Source organism: Dromiciops gliroides, chromosome 4, assembly GCF_019393635.1.
Source record: "Dromiciops gliroides isolate mDroGli1 chromosome 4, mDroGli1.pri, whole genome shotgun sequence".
Classification (NCBI taxonomy): Eukaryota; Metazoa; Chordata; class Mammalia; order Microbiotheria; family Microbiotheriidae; genus Dromiciops; species Dromiciops gliroides.
The window spans coordinates 370,823,055-370,845,344 of NC_057864.1; the positions used below are offsets into that span (position 1 = coordinate 370,823,055).

Below are 22,290 nucleotides of genomic sequence, written 5' to 3' on the forward strand. Positions count from 1 at the left end.
GGAGAAAGGGCATAGAAAATAAGCATTTATTAAGCAATTACTATGTGCTAGGCACCGTGATAAATATTTTACAAATATTATTTCATTTGATTCTTACAAGCCTATGAAGTAGGTGCTATTACTTATACCCATTTTATAGCTATGGAAACAGGCAGAGGTTAAGTGACTGCTCCAGGATCACATAACTGGTAAATGTCTGAGGGTGAATTTGAACTCAGGTCTTCCTGACTCCAGACTCAGAACTTAATCTACAGTACAACCTAGCTCCCCTTAACTGAAAGAAAATAGCTGAACTTCTCAAACTCTTTTACTGGGTGAGAGTAATGAAGAAGCTACATCCTATTGGGTGTACATATAAAATCTTTGTGTCCATGTCTGTCTTTCTATCAGAAAAAATACTCCTCTTAAATGCTTCTAGAATAGTTTGGTTTGTAGGAAAATACCACTACAGCTTAACTTTTCTTATTCAAGCAATATTCACAAAACCTTTGACCTTTCTAGCCAGGCTGAGGTACCTGCATGACAAAAGGGCAATTTCAGAGGAATGTTTGTCTCCAGATCTAGCAAACAAGGTGTTTTTTCCAAAGGTTTATTTTAGCTTAGAAGGTCTTAACTAAAATTGAACATAAACACCTTCTACTTCATGGCCCTTTCAAACATTATCTGCACATAATAGCTAAGTCTTAATGATTAAGAAAGTATCATTGAGGTCTGGCTAATAATTGGAAAAACTAATATCAAAGTCATGGATGAATGATATTTAAGTTACCCCAATGGAAAAATATCAAGGAAGGCCTTCTTTTATATGCATAAACTATCTATCTCCTTATATTGCTCTATTCCACAGTTCTATCTATGGGAAAATTTATAAATATATACAGATATTTTATAATATAATAATATAGTAAAATATAATTATATCTATATGAGATACCTATGTCACATATATAATATGTGATACTGTATGGTCGGTATATTTATGTATTAAATGATATCTGTGTTTATTCACTAATGATAAATAATCAGCTGGAATGATCAGAACATTGGGCTGGAATTCTAGACTTGAATTCTATTTCTGTCTCTTCTGCTCCCTATCTGTGGGAACTAAATAAGTCCCTTACTCTTCCCAGAACTCATTTCCTCATCTGTAAAATAAGAAGGTTGAATTACACAATCTCCAAGGTTCTAAAGAGCAAAAGAGAAATTACTTATGTAGAAAGCTTGGTAAACCTTCAAGTGCTTTATAATGTTCACCCCTGTGATTACATAGTAATAACCGGTCATTTGTTAACACCTGTGTATTTTTTCTTCCTAGTATAAGAATAATTTTATTGCAATATTATTTCTATTATGTGGTTTAGGTTAAACCACAAAGGAGATCTGGGAAATACCTTAATTAAGAAAGATCATCACCCATTGCATCCTGGGCATCTCCAGTGGTCTTGGCCTTTGTCTTGCCACTGGACATAGATGACTCTGGAGGAGGCAGTGAGGCTGATAATTTTGTGCAATTCTTCCTCACTTAAATCAGATTCATGTACAAGTAAAGACATCAGCCTGGTGACATCTCATTGAGGATGAAGAACAACAAGAAGGAAACCCATATTGTGCTGGAGAAACAATAGTGTTAGGGAAGATGAAGGGAGTTCATTCTTGGCTCTATCTGGTGGGGTTCCTCTCCACTTCAAGAAACTCCTACTATAACTACAAACCCAGAAAAGAGAACACACTGTGGGCTGAGCAACTTGTGCTGTTTCCTCGGCTTGTGAGCTTGGTTGCTGGGATATTGCCTTGGGTGGTGTTCTCTGGCACTGATGGTGAGGGAGGACTGGTCAATACAATGGGCAACCTCCATACTGTGCAAGCTTCCCTGGTGCATTTAGTGGTCCACCTTTTAGCAGGGTCCTCTTATATGAACCAGAATTCATTTTTCCTTAATATTCTGTATGTAATGACTAATACAGAAATATATTTTGCATGATGGCACATATATAATCTATATCAAATTGCTTGGTCTCTCAGGGAGAGAAAGAGAGGATTTGAAACTTAAAACGAATATTAAACATTGTTTTTACATGTAATCGGAAAAAAATAAAATATTGTTAAAAATATTTGGTATGTAAAGTGATTGTATTTGTTCTTTGTTTTCTATATTATGAACAGATAGGTGCTCATGATTAATTCTTTTTTTTTTTTTTTTGGCGGGGCAATGGGGGTTAAGTGACTTGCCCAGGGCCACACAGCTAAGTTTCAAGTGTCTGAGGCCGGATTTGAACTATGATTAATTCTTCTCACCAAACTGGAAGTCATCTTCAGATTGTGAACTTTCCAATTAGACTGGTAGGTTAAAAAAGGAGATTGACTTACAAAAAACCAGTGAGTTTGAAACAGACATGTGGATTTTGCTCCCTGCTCTGTAACTGATTTTGACAGCCAGTTCTCTTATGAGCACCTGGAGGTAGTGAGTAAAACATGGCCTCTGCAAAATGAATGATCTGATAACAACCATGACTTCGAAAGACAAATGATGAAACATACTTCTTGGTGGGAAGGTAATGGACTATTTTGTTTTGTTTTGTTTTGTTTTGTTTTTGTGGGGCTCAGGGTCACAAAGCTAATAAGTGTCAAATGTCTGAGGCCATGTTTGAACTCAGGTCCTCTTGACTCCAGGGCTGGTGCTCTATCCACTGCGCCACCTAGCCGCAGTGGATAATGGACTATTGATAGAGAATCAGATATATATTCTTATATATGGCCAATACCTTGATTAGTTTACATATAAATGTGTGTGCGCATAAAACATACATTTATTATAAGAGAAGACTTCTACTCAGTGTTTGGATGGTAGATGGGTGGGCAGTGGCAAGAAAAAAGAGAGCATCAATAAAGTATTTTAAAAGTTAGAAAACCAAAGAACAATGATCTGCTATGTTGATTCTGTGATAACTTATCCAATTGCAAAATGATAAAAATTTTAAAAACTTTTAAAAACAGAAAATTGATTTGCTGTTGGTTTGTTGGAAGGCACATTTATCTTATGTTTGCATTGACCTATTTATTCTACAACATTACTGCAATTTTTTTCATTCAAATATATAAAGTAATCCATGACACGGTAAATTTCATCCTTATAAGTACTTTCTTTCCTTCTGCTATCAATCCAACAATGAATAAGCATTGACTAAACTGTTACTATGTGCCAGGTACTTGGGGGGAGAGGAAGGCTGGGATCATAAAGGAGAGAGCAAAAATAGTTCCTGTTTCAAGGAGCTCACATTCTAATGGGAGAGAAAATCACAAAATTAGCTTAATACAAACAAGCTATGTACAGAGTAAATGGAAGGTAATCTGAATAGAGAAGGTTTTAGCAGCTGTAAGGACCAGGAAAGACCTGAAGAAAGTGGAACTTGAGCGGTCTCAAAGAAAATCCAGGAGGAAAAGAAGGTTTTTTCGGGGAGTGGAGAGCATTCTGGAGACAGGAGACAACCAGTGCACAGGTTTGAGTAAATCTTTTTTTTTTTTTTTTTTTGGTGGGGCAACAGGGGTTAAGTGACTTGCCCAGGGTCACACAGCTAGTGTCAAGTGTCTGAGGACGGATTTGAACTCAGGTACTCCTGAATCCAGGGCCAGTGCTTTATCCACTGTGCCACCTAGCTGCCCCTGAGTAAATCTTTTTTGTGTGTGTTGTGGACCCTTTTGGCAATCTCGTGAAGCTTTCTCAGAATAATGTTTTTAAATGAATAAAATCAAATACATAGCACTACAAAGGAATCCAATTACATTGAAATACAGTTATCACTTTTTAAGTCCATGGATTCTTTGTTATGAACCCTTGCTCTTGGCCAAAGATAATGTCATTCATAAAAAATTTCTGCATATATAACTTTACATTGTCTATACCAATTTAGTGATAGCTACAGATTTTAGACTAAAAAAATGCATTATTTGTTATTACCTATTGATAGTTGTTTCATATATTATACAATTGCATGTGGAAAATATAGAATGTTTTGAATAATGGAATATTATTTCAACCATATCTATATCTATATCTATATCTATATCTATATCTATATCTATATCTATATCTATATCTATATCTATATCTATATCTATATATAATAAGAGAACCATTTAGAATTTATTTTCTTCTAATTGTTGAATTTATTTTCTTACATTTAAATGCAAACAAATATGGATTAACCAATTTTATCTTTTTTTTTTAAGAAAAAAATACTGTATTTCCTCCCTTATCAGATAAAATGAAAGTCAGGTCTGTCATAGGGGATAAAGAAACTGGGCTCAGTACCAACAAGACCTGGGCTCAGGTCCTGCCTCTGACTCATACTATATCATCCCCAAGTAAGTCACATAACTTCTCAGTTGTCTGGACAACTCTCTAAGGCCATAAGTTTTCAAGGAAGGAGATAACTGGCATTAGTAGAGGGAGTTTCCATATCTAGGAATTCCCCATATCTATGTAATCACAGATCCAATGTCTATATAGCATAAACATTTGTAAGCCAACTCTGCTGCCCTAATTTTATGTCTAATAGACCACTGCACCCTAATTTGAAGTCTATTGGGGTGGAACTAATCTTCAACTTCAAGTGCCTGTCTTCTTCTTTGCCCTTCTCTTTTCTGGGACTCTTCCTGGTATTATGGCTTTCAATCCTTGCTGTCATTCTGAAGCACACAAACCCTACCTTTCTGGTCTTTCTCTTTATCTCTTGCTTTGAATATTTTTCCTTTGCTAATCTTTTTTTTTTTTTACCTTTTCCATCTTTTTCCTTCTCTCAATGTCTGCTTTTCTTTCACTTACATTTTGCTCCTTTTCCCCACTTTCTGTTCTGTTTCCTCTTCCTTTCCTCCTATTAACTAGCCATAATATGGAACAGAGATGATATTTTTCTCCTTTGTACCTGCTGTGCTTATTGAATTGCCAGACTTTTGTCTTGCTATTGGACTTCAATGACTGTGGAAGAGAAAGTGAGGCTGAAGATTTTGAGCCACTCTGCCTCAGTTAAATCCAATTCACTGCCAAGACCTCACATGGTGATGTTATTGGTCCTCTTTGAAAACAAAGAATGAACAACAAACAGCTCATTGAATAAAGCTTAATGTTTCTTTTTCTTAATTTGTAAAGCAGACAATTTGACCATATTATGGGGGGAAAAAAGTTAAGTTGCTTTTTGTATGTGGCCCTGGATGAAATTGTTTTCTAATTGGCTTAGTGACCCTTAATAACAAAAAGATTTCCTACCTTTTGCCTCCAAAATGTCCAGATTCTCTTGTCATTTGGAGATCTATCTACATGGAACCTGGTCTTGCCACAAATGTAGCTCTTTGTGATATTCTACTTAAGAAAACAATACTTTTAAATACACACACACACACACACACACACACACACACACACACACACACACACACACACCAGGTACTTCCAGTGTTTCTGATTGAAATGAAAACTTACAAACTCTATTATTCTTGTAAGTACTATAGAGTCTCAAACTGGACGCAACCTTGGCATGTGATCTCATCTGTCCCCCACCTTTTTTTAAGACAAAATTATAATTGAACAGTTAGGCAGATGATCCTCTAACTTATTATTTATTTTTCAAAATTTCTAGATCTAGAATTCATTATATGAACCAAAATAATGACCATAACAACACCAGTAACTATCAAAAATAGAAAACAGATTTAAATAAAGAAGATAATATTAGTGGCATGAAGGTCCAATTAAAATAAATGGGTCTATCATGCCTAACATGGCTGTAGATACCCAATAAATACTTGTTGACAGATGGTTATCAAGTTTCAAACTTTTTTTTTGTATACTTGTTTGCTTTCAGCCAAATAAAAATATTTTTGGCATCAAGATGAAAGATTAAATGAATAGAAAGGAAAAATTTAAAACAAAACAAAACCCCTTTCTCCTAGTTATTTTTATATGACAGACATCATCTTAAAACATAGGGCCTATGTTTGAATTTCCCCTTTGTCACTGTTCTAAAGTAGGCCCGACTGAGGTTAATCTCCTGGCATTTGGGGCCTAATATGAAAATGTAATGAACCACAGATATAAGACCCAATGGTTAACAAAAGGAAATTTACTTAGCAATAGCAAGGGAAGGGCTTGTTATTTATTGAAGGCTACAATGTCGATTCAGATGAGTTGGACCAATTAAGACTGTAGGCAATATGGCTTAAAAAAAACAAATGGGGGGGGGTAGCTAGGTGGCAAAGTGGATAGAGCACCAGCCCTGGATTCAGGAGGACCTGAGTTCAAATCCAGCCTCAGACATTTAACACTAGCTGTGTGACCCTGGGCAAGTCACTTAACCCCAAATGCCTCACTAAAAAAACAAACAAAAAATAAAAACAAAAAAACCAACCAGTCTATTTTATCTACATGGCAGGGGACTCTAGTAGATATTCTTCCTCCTATTGTCACTTACTACTTTCATGAGCTTGGGGAAATCACTTAAATTCCCTGAGCTTCATCTGTACCATCTGTCAAAGGATTAGGGTTGGACCAGATGAACTGTACAGTTCTCTCTAGCTCAAGGTCTGTCAAATTTTTAAAGAATAGGGGTTGTATATCCTGGGATACCGTTCTTGGCAACTCAAAAACTAAAACCTTCAACATACTTAATAGAAGAAAAGTATATTAGCATTTAATTTTAATGATTGCTATCATTAGATTATTACTTAGGGTAAATGCTCGATATTAGTTGCAATTAAAATCCACCAGAATTTTGATATGCCACATTACTCTGGCATATGAATGGATGAAAATGGAGAAGAATCATTAAAATGAGAGAATTAACTTCCTGAGCTTATAAAACTACATTCCATCTGTTTTTATTACATTAGCTAAGAATAAAATTTCCAGAAACAGGGAAATACAAAAAGAATGATTAAAACAGGGATGGATCTGGTAAATTGGGGGTCAAAGATAAAAAAAAAATCTTTAGGGAGAATGCCCTGGTGTATGAGAAATGGCAGCTATTAATTTGTGGCCAATGTGAAATTTAGCTTTTAGCAAAACATAAGATACACAATTGAAGTCAATCTTGTTGAATTTGGGTTTTAACAGAAACTCTAGTGAGTGTTGAAAGAACAAAGGGAGCCAAAAGGTTATAAGGGCTCTGTTATATTTCCCATTGAATTGTGTTACAGAGATCTAAACAAGTCAGTTTACCCAAGTTAAGGCTTAATAGTGGGCCAAATCTAGCCCTCAGATAAACACTAGTGCCAAAATAATCAAATTTGTTCAACTTATCTCTGGCAAATACAACAGACTCTAGGTGAGTATATCTTTAACTCTCTGTTAACAGAGGAGTTTAGAACTGATGTTTTGCCTCAAGCCAGAATAAATCTCAAGTCTTGAACTTGGTTTCTCCCATAATCCTTAGGGGTTAGAGATGTTTGGTTTAATTATGTGAAACTGTATATTTTTTCTCTACAAATTCTTGCTTAGGAATGGTGGCATTTTTTTTTAATTTAAATTTTAATTTTTGTGTGGGGGGGGCAATGGGGGTTAAGTGACTTGCCCAAGGTCACACAGCTAGTAAGTGTCAAGTGTCTGAGGCCGGATTTGAACTCAGGTACTCCTGAATCCAGGGCTGGTGCTTTATCCACTGTGCCACCTAGCTGCCTCCTGAATGGTGGCATTTTTAAACTCTATATTCCCAAGGTGTTTATCATCATTCTGTCTAGCTTCACAGATAACAGAATAGGACATAAGATCAACTTTAGGCATCAAGGAGAAAAACAAGAAGTAGACCTGATAGTACTCAAATCAGTAACAGTCGTCTACTCAACTTTACCTTTTGATCTCTAGAACATGTGCCCTATAAAGTGTGAAGGGAACAGGGTACACATTTGTAAGACTAGAATGACTCTTTGCTCAAATTACTGAACTTCTAGGATACTGGTACTCTGTCCTTCTAGTCGTGTAGCCCATAGTTCACTGTTGTTAGACCAAGAACACATGCCCAGTCAAAACATGATTTACTACGTCCAAGCATTCTGTCCTATCCGCCCCAGTAAAAGGACACAGTAAAAGACACAGAAAGAAGAAACTGATTAAATAATACACTCAACTCCCTAGATTGTCAAGGACCTACTATTAAAGAATGAGATTTTCTTTTGTGAATTCTGGGGGTGATCGGTTGAATTATTCTGACTTTGAGGTGATGTAATGCCACTTACCCTTTCTCTGAACTCTTCAAGGTTTGTTCACCTAATATATACACTGCATGGCAGACTATGTCTGGCTTTCTACACTTTTGCATCATGAATTCTAATATTGAGTAGTTACTTCTCCCGACACAGTACCTATCATTTCTATCAGGCAGTTCCTCCTTGACCATGAGAATCAGATTGTGGAACAGTAGTTCCTCTTGTTAGTTCCCTTAATTTTTGAATGGTGAAATCATAGTTTCATCTTCATGGAAACTTTCAGATCTTCTCTATGTTGCCATCACTCAGAAACCTCTCCTCTCCTCCCCTGAGATTCATTTCATCTGTCTAAATCATCATATCTAAAGCCTGATTGCATCTTCCACCTAGGTCATTTTCCTCCTGTCCCCCCCCCCTCCCCACCTTGTCTTCTTGTCTCTCTCCATCTTTGCCATCATACTTAGGGATTTCAGTATAGGTGCTGGTATCTCTTCAAAAACCCTGGCTTCTAATTTCATCAATCTCATTTCATCAACCTTCATTTCACCTCATCCACACAAGGATGCTCATGCTCTTGATCTTGTCATCACCCATTAGTGATCCATGGTCCAGGACTCTCAAATTCTCACAACCTCCTTTCTTTCCATCTTTCCCTCTACTTCATCCTCTTAACATCTCTGTTACTTCACCACAACCCTCCACTTGAGCTCACCTTGTGCTCCCAACCCATCAACCCTGCCCTGGACTCACTTTTCTCCCTTTGTAGTCTTAGCCCTATGGTAATCAGTTCAGCTATATTCTCTCTTTTATTCTTGAATCTCTTGCTCCCTTGTCCTATTGTTATGGCACAATTGACAGAGAAAATACTCAGCCAGGTACCAGAGATGGAGAGAGAGTTTATTACCTGCGGACCCAAGGGGGGGATTTCATCCCTCTAACAATGGGCAGCCCAGTCTTGTAACCCACCTGGTTATATACAAAAAGAGTAGGCATGGTATAGTGGCAAGTTTATCAAATGAAGATGAGGTCAGTTATTCACCAAACAAAGGATGCATAATGGCAGCTTGGTGTTGCAGCTGGGGTACCTCAAGGCCAGAGCCTGAGACAGACAAAGTTGGAAAGCAAAGATTACAAGGCTGCAGCTGCAGTTTGGAACATAGCAAGGCCAGGGTCTGTTTGAGATAGACAAGATCAGAAGCTATGTGTGATTTCCTACATCATTATCATTATTCATGCTCTGCCCAATGCTAATCTTAGGTTATTTCCACCATCTATACATTCTCTACTCCTCCTCTTCATATACCAAATGGAAGAAGTTATCCAGTCAGGCTGACTGGCTCCATTAGGAATTCAACTTATCTGATCTTAACTGGACCATAATTTCTCACAACAATCCTTTTATTCTTCTGTGCCTGATTGTCATACTCTGGACAGGGGCTGTTCCATATCTCCTCTTCTCTCTTTAGGCTTCTTTTCCCTCTTCTCAGCAGAACATCTTACCTCCTACATTCTTTGTAAGTCCAAGGTTTGATATGTTTGAGGTTAGTGCTTACAATAAGCATGTTTTGTTTCTTTTTCAGATAAAATACTTACCTTGTTACATATGCTAGGTAAGTAAAATTTATATTAAATAATTTACAAGTTTTCTTTTATCTATAGTAATGTAACAGTCAGAATTTTATAGCTCACTCTTTGAGAACCACTGCACCAGAGAAATTCACTATTTTCTGAGCAGCTTACTTCATTTTTGGATAGCTCTAATGAAGAGAATGAATTCTTAAACTGAGTCTAAATCTGTTTCCACATAACTGATAAAATCATGTGATTTCTTTCATGCCAATTCTGTTCTCTGAAATTACACACACTAAACCTACTGTCTGTCCACTCTCTTAATAAGTGTAGTAGGCATCAACTGCCTGTAAGGTTATGATTCAAAGGTCACTGGAAATCCTTTTCTTTCTGCTCAGCTCTCTCTTCTGCTCCCTAAAAATATACTGTAGACTTGCCTCCACCCTAACATTAATGATTCATTATCTTAGGTTAAAAGAGACCCCTGGTGAGATAGCACTTTAAAAGCCATTACCAATTTAGCACATTAAAAATTTCCTTAGAAATTAGAGGGTAGAGCCCCAAGGAAAGGGGATTTAGAAGAGGCAAGTCATCACAAAGGAGAATGTAGAATCTGGAGAAACCCCTGGAGAAGGGCAAGTCTGTCTCTCTAAGGAGGTGGTCTCAGGGCAGCTCTGAGGCAACCTGAAAATTCTAGAACACAAAGTACCTGTTGCTAATATGAAGGAAGAGGGAATTAAGAGCAGAGAGAAACTGGGGGTGGGGGGAGGTGATAGACCTTTCAAGACAAACCTCTACTTCACATCACTAGCCAACTCTGACATGAGTCTAGTTATTAAAAAGAAATAATGATAAGGAAAGAGAGGGCTGATTGGGCCATTCCTTTGTCTTTTTTAAGTTGGAGACAATGAAAAGTGAGTTAGGGAACCAGAGAATGAACAAAAGCCTCTATGTTGAGGGAAAGAAGTGATGGTCTGAATGCAGAAAATGGATTCATTAAGTGACAACAATGCCTTGAATTGTATTAGAATGTATTTCAGTAAAACTATGTTACATGACATGGATTAAGCCTTTGGTATGATTCACATAGTGAGAAGGTCAAAGTGTGCTCCTGTTCCTCTCCTTTTAGAATTTTCTTTCTTCCTTCCTTCCTTCCTTCCTTCCTTCCTTCCTTCCTTCCTTCCTTCCTTCCTTCCTTCCTTTCTTTTTCTTTCTTTCTTTCTTTCTTTCTTTCTTTCTTTCTTTCTTTCTTTCTTTCTTTCTTTCTTTCTTTCTTTCTTCCTTCCTTCCTTCCTTCATCTCTTTCTTTCTCTCTTTCTCTCTCTTTCTTCCTTCCTTTCTTTCTCTTTCTTTCTTTCTTCCTTCCTTCCTTTCTTCCTTCCTTTCTTTCTCTCTCTTCCTTCCTTTCTTTCTCTCTCTCTCTCTCTCTTTCTTCCTTCCTTTCTTTCTTTCTCTCTCTCTCTCTCTCTTCCTTTCTCTCTCTCTCTCTTCCTTTCTTTCTTTCTTTCTTCCTTTCTTTCTTTCTTTCTTTCTTTCTTTCTTTCTTTCTTTCTTTCTTTCTTTCTTTCTTTCTTTCTTTCTTTCTTTCTTTCTTTCTTTCTTTCCTTTCTTCCTTCCTTCCTTCCTTCCTTCCTTCCTTCCTTCCTTCCTTCCTTCCTTCCTTCCTTCCTTCCTTCCTTCCTTCCTTCCTTCCTTCCACCTACTTTTGGAAGTGTGTCATTCAGATCAATTCTTTGGGTTGTCACATGAGTCTGTCTGAGACAACCTGTGCATGAAGCGATAGAAATGTTTCTATGATGATTTTAACATACCATCAGAGCAGTGATGAATAGGACTCCATATAGTTGTACTGACTGAAAGTTTTAGTGATACAAATTCTCTTAAAGCCTATAGTAGCTCTAGCCTAAAGTTACCCCAAAGGGACTAGGTTTTTTGTTTGTTTTGTTTTGTTTTTGCATAGACTTTTTACTGCTATGAGAGGGATTCAGCCTGTGAGAGACCAGGATTTAGAACACAGCATCATCTCACATATTTAGTGTGATAGATTGGCTCTGTTCTACCTTTGTCCTCCAACAGAAAAACCTGAAGAAGTGGAGGAAGGGGGAGCCATGGGAAGTCTAAGGAGGGATGTAAAGGTTTCGAAAAGCCAATGTGAGGAATGAGACAGTATATTGATAAGGGAGTTATCTGAAGGATTTTCTTTTTACTTATCAACATCTCTGTCTTCAGTTTTTGCTGGTCTTGCTGGGGCACCTGCCCTTCCTTACACAGAGATCTGGAAGATTCAAAAGTGAGAAGAATCATAGTTGGGGCTCAAATCCTGATTCTGCTAATTGCTATCTATGTGACCTTTTGCAAGTCACTTAACCTCTGAGCCTGTTTTCTCAGTAGAAAAAGAAATTTGGACCCGATGTCCTTGGAGATTCCTTCCAGTTTGAAATCTATGAAAGTACAAAGGAATTACCTTCAGCCACTGAAAGGGAGGACTGAGATGAAAGGGCAGTTTGTAGAGATGAAATGTATTTTTCCACATAGCAGCGCTTGAAATAAGCACCCATGTGCAGCCCAGGTAGTTGACAAAGCAAACTGACCATTTATTGCTTAACTTAGTCAAACATCTTCAAGGCTTATCTGCCAGCATTCGGGTAGGGAAACTGATCCTACCTTGAAATGACAATTTAACTAGCTGTTAAGAACCAATGTAGTGTCACTTCTGGAAAAACAAAGGTATGTAAAAGCCAGTAGTTGAGGTTTCAAAGACTAAAACTAAGATACTGGAAGAGTACTCAGATATATCAAAAGATATAGAGACGTACCAAGTAGAACAAAGCAAGAGGAGAATCTTTCAATGGCCTGTTTACATGGTCAAAGTTACTAGCAATCTAAGTTGCTCATCAGTTCCTTTTTTTTTTTGCAGGGCAATGAGCGTTAAGTGACTTGCCCAGGGTCATACAGCTAGTAAGTGTCAGTGTCTGAGGCTGGCTTTGAACTCAGGTCCTCCTGAATCCAGGGCTGGTGCTTTATCCACTGCACCACCTAGCTGTCCCCTCATCAGTTCAATTTAACAAACACTTGGGAAGCAAAGCTTTCTCTAGACTCCCTCCTCTCCCTCTTCCATTCCCACAGAAGGACCAGAACTTAGTGAGAAAAGAAATTGTTCACTGATTTCTCACCTCCTATGCCAACTGAAAGTTCTAGTCTGCGTAATGTTACCAGACCTGAGTTGCTCTAAAAACCCATTGTACTTCAGCCCAGGTTAACCTTCTTGGATTTCTTGTCTGAACTATCTTTATTCTGCCATTGTTCCCCTCCTAACAAAGAGATGAGTCTCTTCAATCCACAGGTCTATCATGATTTACCTCCAAATAATAGCCTTATTTAACTGCTTCAAATAACTGCACAGAAGATTAAATGAGCCAAATGTACTTAGCCTGACTGTGCAGGGGTACACCTGGAAATATTCCACTCACCTGAGCATATCCTACAAAGAAAATGGTGGCATAATTTTATTCTAATTGTTGCCTGAGCATGTGAAAAGAATTAAAATAATGGAGTGCACCCCATGACAAAAAGACTGTCTTCATAAAGAAGGCCCTTTTCAGGACAGTAATTTGCATGTTACAAAAAGACAACAGGAAAGACTCTTTAGCTCAAGTTGGCACTTAACAAAAGAGGGAGAAATTGAATGCTTTGGGGGAAAATGTTAGCATGCTGAAATGAGGGAAGATATCCTACCATATAGGGTATGGGCTGAATTATCTAAATTTATGAAATTTCACGCTGGCTTTGAGAGACATGTCAGTCTGTTCTTCAGGGAAATTAAAAAAAAATTTTTTAATAGTTATGGCTGTCATTTTTTACTTTATAATTAATATTCAAAACTCATATGTTGATAGCTATTTTTGCAGTCACTGATTCATTAGAATATATAATTTCTAATAGCCATCAAAATATTCATTAACTAAAACTATTATTGGGTCCCACAACCAAAAAGTTACAAAACAGCAAATATAAAATTAAACTGCAGAATCAATAAAATATTTTTCTTGATGTGAAGGGAGGGTTAGGGTTAGGGAAGATCGGCTTGTCATGGGATCAGAAGAGAGCTTGGATATGAATTCTACCTTTGTTACTTCCTAGATATGAGACACTGGGCAAGTCATTTCATCTCTTTTTCCTTAAGTTTCCTCATGAGGGGGTTGGATTCTTTGACTAAAAGGGGGCTTTTCACCTCTAAATTTGTGGTACTGTGAACCCATTTAGAAATGGGCTCTAACCCAGGTGTTTTACCTTGAATTTGAGTTTTCTTTTCTTACCACCACCAACTAGCTAACATTCATTACCACCATACTCTCAATATCACTGTCCATGCTCCATTTCAGGTTTTCCCTTTTAATTCACAATCTCTCTGGGTATCAGGAATGTTCAAGTATTGTTGTGGAGTGGGGAACAAGGGGACTATACAAACAAATATTTAAGGACCAAATAAAATTTGTTAGGGTCAACATGATAAATCTCTAAGGTGCCTCTCAAACACCACTTTGCAAACACCACTTACCCTACCCTATATACTTAGAATTATGGGGAAATTTTTTCTTAAATTTAATTTTATAGTGTTATTTTATAATTTTCTCTGTCCATGTACATGGATATATTGAAAAACTATTATGCTATAAAAAGTGATGAATGTGATGACTACAGAGAAGCATGGAAGACTTACATGAACTGATGAAAAGTGAAATAAGCAGAACCAGGAAAACAATATATGCAACTACAAATGCAAATGAAAAGAATAACAACATAACAACAATAACTACACATTTTGTCATTATAAGTGGGGGGCTTTGGGCATAGAACACACTACAAAAATTCTTGGATTTGGTTGATGTCTCCATTAGTTTTGTTGAATTGCTTCCCCCAACTCCCCGACCCCTGCCATCTGTCATTTTGTTACAAGCGATAGCTCTCTTGGTAGGAAGCAGCTAGTTGGTACAGTGGATAAAGTCCTGGACCTAGAGTCAGAATCTCATCTTCCTGAGTTCTAATCTGGCTTCAGATACTTAGTAGCTGTGTGACCTGGGCTAGTCACTTAACACTTTTCATCTCTGTTTCCTCATGTGTTAAAATGAGCTGGAGAAGAAAATGGTAAACTACTCCAGTACCTTTGTCAAGAAAACCCCAAATGGGTTCATGAAGAGTTGGACACAACTGAAAAATGACTGAATAACAACAACTCTTGGTAGGGTTAGGGGAAAGAGATATACTGATAATGAAGATGACATTAAAATTTTTTAAATAAAAGAAATTCCATGGCGGGGGGGATTGTAGGCTAGTTTTTCCAGGACATTTTTAAAGGATACATGCCTACTTTTCTGTTATAGTTTTGTCAGGGACTAGTCTAGATGGTCATTTATATCTAGATCTTGATAGGTGGGGTTGCTTTTTAAAATTAAATATATTTAAAAGTAAAAATTCTTGGGAAAACCAAGTCCCTGTGCCATCACACATAGTACTATTCTCCTATATTTATTGTGACTGAGGGATTCTTTTCATTTCTCTTTCTTCTAGTTCCTGACTAGCTTCAGTGGGGGCTAAAGTAAAGGAATAATGTGGGAAAATAACAGAATTCTGTCTTGGAATCATGAGAATTTCAACCATTTATCATTTTTAAAGTAGTGTCAAGAAAATTGTTTCTCTAGACTAGGCATTACTGCTTCAGACATGTTTTAGTGTAAAAGAAAAATATGCCTAGAGTTAAAATTTCTTCTTTACTAAAATTTAATTATTTTATTTTGGGGGTGAATGACTACTGCCACCAGACAGAGCAGCACTTAGATGTCTAGAAATTACAAAGCTGTCATTTCAGAAATGTGATGGCAAATGTTATCACTCATGTGTAAGGAATAGACTGAGCCCAGTAGGGAATTCAATCATTTCCAAATCATAGAATCTCAAATTTGGAAGGGATCCTAGATCTCCTCTACTTCAAGCAATATTAGATCATGAGTTCCCTCTACAACATACCAAAGAAGTGGTGATCCAGTTTTTGCTTAAAGATCCATGACCTCCTTAGGCAGTCTATTTTACTTTGGGATAGTTCTTTCACCAAGCCCCAAATTGTCCCTTTGCACCTTCTACCAACTGTTTCTATTTCTGCCCTCCTCTGGCATCAATAACAATGATAGCTAACATTTATGTGTTTAGATGTTAAGTTGTTTATAAGAAGCTCAATTAGCAAAATACGATTAGAGCCATTCTCCTTTGTCATTTCAGCTTGAGTGGAAATTGGTCACATCTACAGCTGATTAACTATTATTTTAAGACATTCATGAGATTTGCCACCAGAGAGCTGAAAGCACACATTAAATAGATTGCCTTTTGCTTACACAAAATGATAAGCAATTTATAGTCTTCCTGCACAGGGCCACTGCCTGTCTGTAGTTATTCAGCCACCAGTGTTTCAGGTAGGCTGGCCATAACAATGCAGGACCATGTCCATCCTGGACCATGCATCTCACTTGCATCTTGGGTCCTTTATGCGTTAGAAAAAAAAAATGGATTTCCCATCTTAGAGTCTTGACTCTGGCAATCCATTAGACTTGAAATCTGTTTCTAATATGGATATGAACAACCACCATCAGATTTCTGTTTCTCAGGAAAGAACAACAAACATATTGAAAAAATATATGTATCTGATGCTTTTCATTTATTTGATGAATAGTCTCATTTCAAATGAGAGATTTTTCTAAAAACTGGGCTCTGAAATTTAGGTTAGGTGTTTTGTGCCATTGTGGTAAGAAATCATGATTAGAGAATCACTGAACATTATAGATGATAAATCCCACCTATTATAATACTGACTTTACCAACAAATACTAACATCTTGGACCAATGCCCAAAGTATGATTTCGCTTCTCTTGTCTTAACTTTTCAGTCAGTCTGGATTTAGAAAAGGATATAATCTCCTTATATAACACTATTTAAGATGACGACCACAACCACCTGCTTTGGCTCTCCCTCCCTCCCTGCCCCCAACACTCATGGGACTGCTGATAGAAGATATTCCTGTGTGTACACAGGCCCAGAATGGGATTTTCCATTAGTACCTGAGTCATCGTTAGTCCAGAAAGTTCTTGGGTCAGGCTTAGTCAGGATGTCGGCTTTATTACCCGGCTCTTTCATCTACAAAACACAAGGAAGAACAACACAATGTGATACTATGATGTCTCCGATGCCTGGACTGCTGAGGTGCCCACGATATGTCAAATTCAACAATCCGAGACTTAACAAAAATTATATGGAATTCTGGAACTGATTTTCACTACCGCCAATATCCCTTGAAATCACTAGGGAGAGACGGGGGAGACCTCTTAAGAACCATCCAAAGTCAGTCTTCCCTCCTTTGGTTAACAAGATCCAGCAGACTATCTTCATTCTCTCCTGGAGTGGTCTCCTCCTATTCTACCATGAAGTGGATCCCTCCCCACTCAGGGAGCGAAGAAGGAAGTGTTAGCCATGACTCAAAATGTTTAACCCCGCTGACTGGAGAATAATAGAACGGTCTTCTTGATACCCCTTTCTTTCTAAATTTCTATGATGCTGCTATATCCTGGTTCTTCTTTCTCTCTGACCACTCCTCACTCTCCATAGAGATAATTGCATTCATCTGAATTCATGAGATTTCCAAGTGAAATCTTATATAAAGGAAGAAGAGAAGACCCAAGACAGAAAACACAAGACATTCACCTTTAGCATGATTTGAATGATTGCAATCATTCACTTGGAAATCTCATGAATTCAGATGAATGCAATTATCTCTATGCTGTACATTCTCAGATCTACTCATCCAGCCCTCACTAATCTCCTACTGTCTATTAGACATCTCAAATTGGATATCCTATAGACATCTTAAACTCAACATGTCCAAAACTAAACTAAACTTTTCTCATTTCTGAACTTTCTTATCACTGTCCAGGGCACCATTATTCTACTAGTCATCCAGACTCAAAACTTAGGCATCCTCAACTCCTCATTCTCACTTTTCATTTCCAATCTGTTGCCAAGGCGTGTTCATTTTACCCTCCTAACATCTCTCATATATACCTTCTTCTCTCCTCTGATACTGCCATCACTGTGGTCCAGGCCCTCATTATTTTTTTTTTCTTTTTGTCTGTTTGTTTTTTTTATTTTTTGCAGGGCAATGGGAGTTAAGTGACTTGCCCAGGGTCACACAGCTAGTAAGTGTCAAGTGTCTGAGGCCGGATTTGAACTCAGGTACTCCTGAATCCAGGGCCAGTGCTTTATCCACTGTGCCACCTGGCCGCCCCCCTCATTATTTCTTACCTGGACTATTATAATAACCTGCTAGTAAGTCTCCCTGTCTCATTTTTCTTCCTATTTCAAGCCATCTGCCATTCAGTTGTAAAACTAATCTTTCTGGAGTAGAGATCTGACCATGTCACCTTTCCCTTTTCCATCTCACCCCAATTAATAAACTGCAGTTTGATTAATACCTCTTGAATCAAATATAAAATTCTCTGTTTAACATTCAAAGCTTGTCACAATTTGGCTTCCTTCTACCTTTTTGGTCTTCTTGCACATTAATGTCATGTACTCTGCAGGCCAGTGTCACTGGCCTCCATGTTGTTCCTTGAACAAGATTTATTCCCTCTCCTGACATTAGGCATTTTCACTGTTTCCCATGCCTAGAATTGTTTCCCTTCTCACCTCTGCTTTCTACAAGAAGTCTTTCCTGATTCCCTTTAATACTTAAGTACCTTCCCTCTGTTGATTATCTCCAATTTATCCTTTATATATTTTGTTTGTACATAGTTCTTTATATATCATCTTTCCCATTAAACTGTGAACTCTTTGAGATCAGGGACTGTTTCATCTTTGAATCCCTTATGTTTAGCATAGTTTTGGGCACACTGTAGGGGGTTTAATAAATATATACCGGGGCAGCTAGGTGGCGCAGTGGATAGAGCACCAGCCCTGGAGCCAGGAGGACCTGAGTTCAAATCCGGCCTCAGACACTTAACACTTACTAGCTGTGTGACCCTGGGCAAGTCACTTAACCCCCATTGCCTCACCAAAAATAAATAAATAAATATATACCGCAGTAGGGTAGGGGTTTAATAAATTATTATGATGATGATTACTTATTATTATTACTAATGCTGCAGCTATTGTACTCAGAGTTGATCAGATAATCATGTCAAGACCAGCTGGTGGGCCAAAACCTCCAACATGAAAAAAGGATTGGGGTGATGATTAAGATGACTGAACAGGTTAACTGAATATCTCAAGTTAAAAGATCCTGTTTGTATTCCAAAATGACAAATAAATACTATCAAATTTTTATGGCCAAATAAATGAATAAATGGTCATTGACTTACTGACTGGTAGCTTCCATGGCTTTTAGATAAGGAGATTGAAGGACCACAGATTTGGAGCAGGATGGGAGCTTATTAGAGGTTATCCTGTTCTGAATCCTCTGGTTCCTATTTCTACAAATGAGGAAAACTAACAACCAAAGAGGTGATGTGACTTGCCAGAAGTAATATAGGTAATTAGTTATAGAGCTGGGATTGGAATCCAGATTATCTGACTCCAAATTGAACACCCTCTGCAATATTCCATATTAGAGTACCCTGAGAAAACATCACCATAGCAATAATTCCAGCAGCTTTTTTAATCAATTTTTATCAATTGCTGAAATTGATAGAATCCTTATGTCAGCACCTGTTCTGCCTCTGACGTCCTTTAGTGAAGAAGTGGCTAAGACTCTGTTCTCATAATCACTCCTCCCTTTTCCTCTCCCACACTGGAAGGGGAGTAATACTTCCCATCTGCATTAGTCCACTGCAAACTTCCCCACAGTGGGGAAACAATCTGGCTTGACAAAGTAGATCCTGTGTCTTGTTCCAGGGAAGATTTGTAAAGCACCAGGGTTTGCTTAGCTGTTTTTGGCCACCTGTATCCTCATTCAGCCCTCAGTCCAAACCAGAATAGCAAAAATTTGGTCTGGAGATTAGAGTTGGGTCAGAGGTCACTGTTCTGTCATCCTGGGTATTGCCAATAGCTCTTGATATGGTTTTGAGCTAATTATTTAACCGTCATCAATTTCATAATGCTTAAAGCCCTTCCAACATGTGGTGTATATAGAGAGTTTGGCATACTCAGACTTGGTCCCAGAGGAAATTATAATCATATGGAGCAAGATTAGCTAACACATAGGTGCTAAATAAAATGCCTTTTGATTGATAGATTTCTTTTATTTTTTTCTCTTTATAATTTTATTACTTGTATCCTTATTTCCTTTTTCATATTTTTTCATCCAATTTCCATTTTTCTGTGCTTGCTAAAAGCCATCAGTGGGGCAATGGGAGAAGTTTCAATGTTCAATTTGAGGCTTGTTCAATTGAGCTATAGATACTTGTTTTGTTTTTCAAATTCTTAATACTTCACAGGATAAAGGCATTATGAACTACTTCCTGCTGGGGGAGGGGAATACATAAAATATTAGGGTTGCACTTAAATCTTGCTTACTAGCCGTGTGACCTTTAGCAAGTCGCAAGCAACTTCTCTGAACCTCACTTTCTGCCTTTAAAATGAAGATAAATGGGGCAGCTATGTGGCACAGTGGATATAACACCGGCCCTGGATTCAGGAGGACCTGAGTTCAAATATGGCCTCAGACACTAGACACTTACTAACTGTGTGACCCTGGGCAAATCACTTAACCCTCATTGTCCTGCAAAAAAAAATAATTAAAAAAAAATAAAATGAAGATAATTATTGCACCTACCCCTCAAGAGTAAATGAAATACATATGTACTTTGTAAAACTTAAAATGGTATATAAAGGTGAGCTCTATCATTTAGCACTTATTAAGGGTCCTGTATGATCTGGGTACTGTGCTAGGCACTAGCAATACAAATATAAAAGTGGGACAGCCTCTGTCTTCTAGGAAATTACATATTCATAAGGGAAGCAGCATGTCCAAAGAAATGTAAATATAGGATATATACAAAAAAAAGGCACAGTGATTTGAAAAGGACCACTGGAAGAATCAGTAAAGACTTTTTTTTTTTTTGGTGAGGCAATTGGGGTTAAGTGACTTGCCCAGGGTCACACAGCTAGTAAGTGTCAAGTGTCTGAGGCCAGATTTGAACTCAGGTTCTCCCAAATCCAGGACTGGTGCTCTATCCACTGCACCACCTAGCTGCCCCTAGTAAAGACATTTTGAAGTAGGTGGGACTTGAGTTGAGCTCCGTAGGAAGCTAGGGCTTCTAAGAGGTGAAGATGAGAAGGAAAACTATCCCATGCATTGAAGACAGTCTGTGCAAAGGCAGAGACAGAGGTAGGAACTTTGAGGTCAGGTACCCATAACATTAAGGAGACCACTTTGATAGAATTGTAGAATGCGAGGGAGAGCAATGTGTTATTAGCCTGGAAACTTAGGTTGGAGTTAGACGATGAAGGGTTTCAAATGTCAAACACACAAGTTAATTTTTGAATTAAAGGCAGGAGAGGAGACGTCATCAGAACTGTACTTTAGGAAAATCACTTTGAGAGGGATGGATTGGAGCAGACACTAGATACAGGGAGATTGATTAGTCAACAAGTATTTATTTATTAAACACTTCCTGTCTTGTAGGTCGTATGCTAAGCTCCTGGGATACAGAAAAGGGCAGAAACAGTCCCTGACATGAGGAAGCTTGCATTCTAATGGGAGAGAACACATGCCAACAATTATGTACAAACAAAATATATTGGAGGTAGTAAGATAAATTGGAAATAATCTCAGAGGGAAGGCACTAGTACTGGGGTGAACCAGGAAAGGTCTTTTGCAGAAGGCGAGATGTGAAATGAGACTCGAAAGAAGCCAGATTAGCCAGAATGTGGAGATGCATTCCTGATATGGGGGACAGGTGGTGAAAAGGAACAAAGTCTGGAGATGGAGCATTGCATTGGAGAAACAATAGGGAGGTCAGTGTCACTGGATTATAAAGTGTAGGTAAGGGTAGTAATGTGTGGAAAGATTGGAAAGGTAGAAAAGTGCCCAGCTGTGAAGGGTTTTACATGTCAAAATGAGTGTTATCTATTTGACTCGGGGAGTATTAGGAAGCCTTTGGAATTTCTTGAAGAGGAGGGTGATATGGTCAGACCTAAACTTTAGAAGTCTATTTTGGTAGCTAAATATAGGCATGGACTGGGGTGGGGAGAGATTTAAAACAGGAAGACTATTCAGAAGACTGTTACAATAGTCTAGGCATGAGGTGATGAGGGCCTGAGCCAAGATGGCAGCTGTGTGAGAGGAGAGAAGGGGGTGTATACAAGAAACATGAAAGTAGATTTGACAAGACTTAGCAACAAATTAGATGTGGGGGTGGTGGGGGGTGAGTGAGAAAGGAGTTGAAGATGACACTTAGGTCTTGAGCATGGGTGACTTGGCTGAGAGCAGGTTGGTACCCTTGACAGTAATAGTAAAGTTAGGAAGAGGGGAGGGTCTTGGGGAAAAGA

The 22,290-nt window shown here is 38.0% G+C and overlaps 1 protein-coding gene across 1 annotated transcript in view; it reads right to left on the reverse strand.

Moving 5' to 3' along the window:
• SGK1 (serum/glucocorticoid regulated kinase 1) overlaps nucleotides 1–22,290 on the reverse strand; it is a 165,718-nt gene that overhangs the window by 34,893 nt on the left and 108,535 nt on the right. Inside the window, exon 3 of the mRNA XM_044004212.1 lies at nucleotides 16,869–16,944. Coding sequence (XP_043860147.1) covers nucleotides 16,869–16,944 — 76 coding nt within the window. The remainder of the gene's footprint in view (nucleotides 1–16,868; nucleotides 16,945–22,290) is intronic.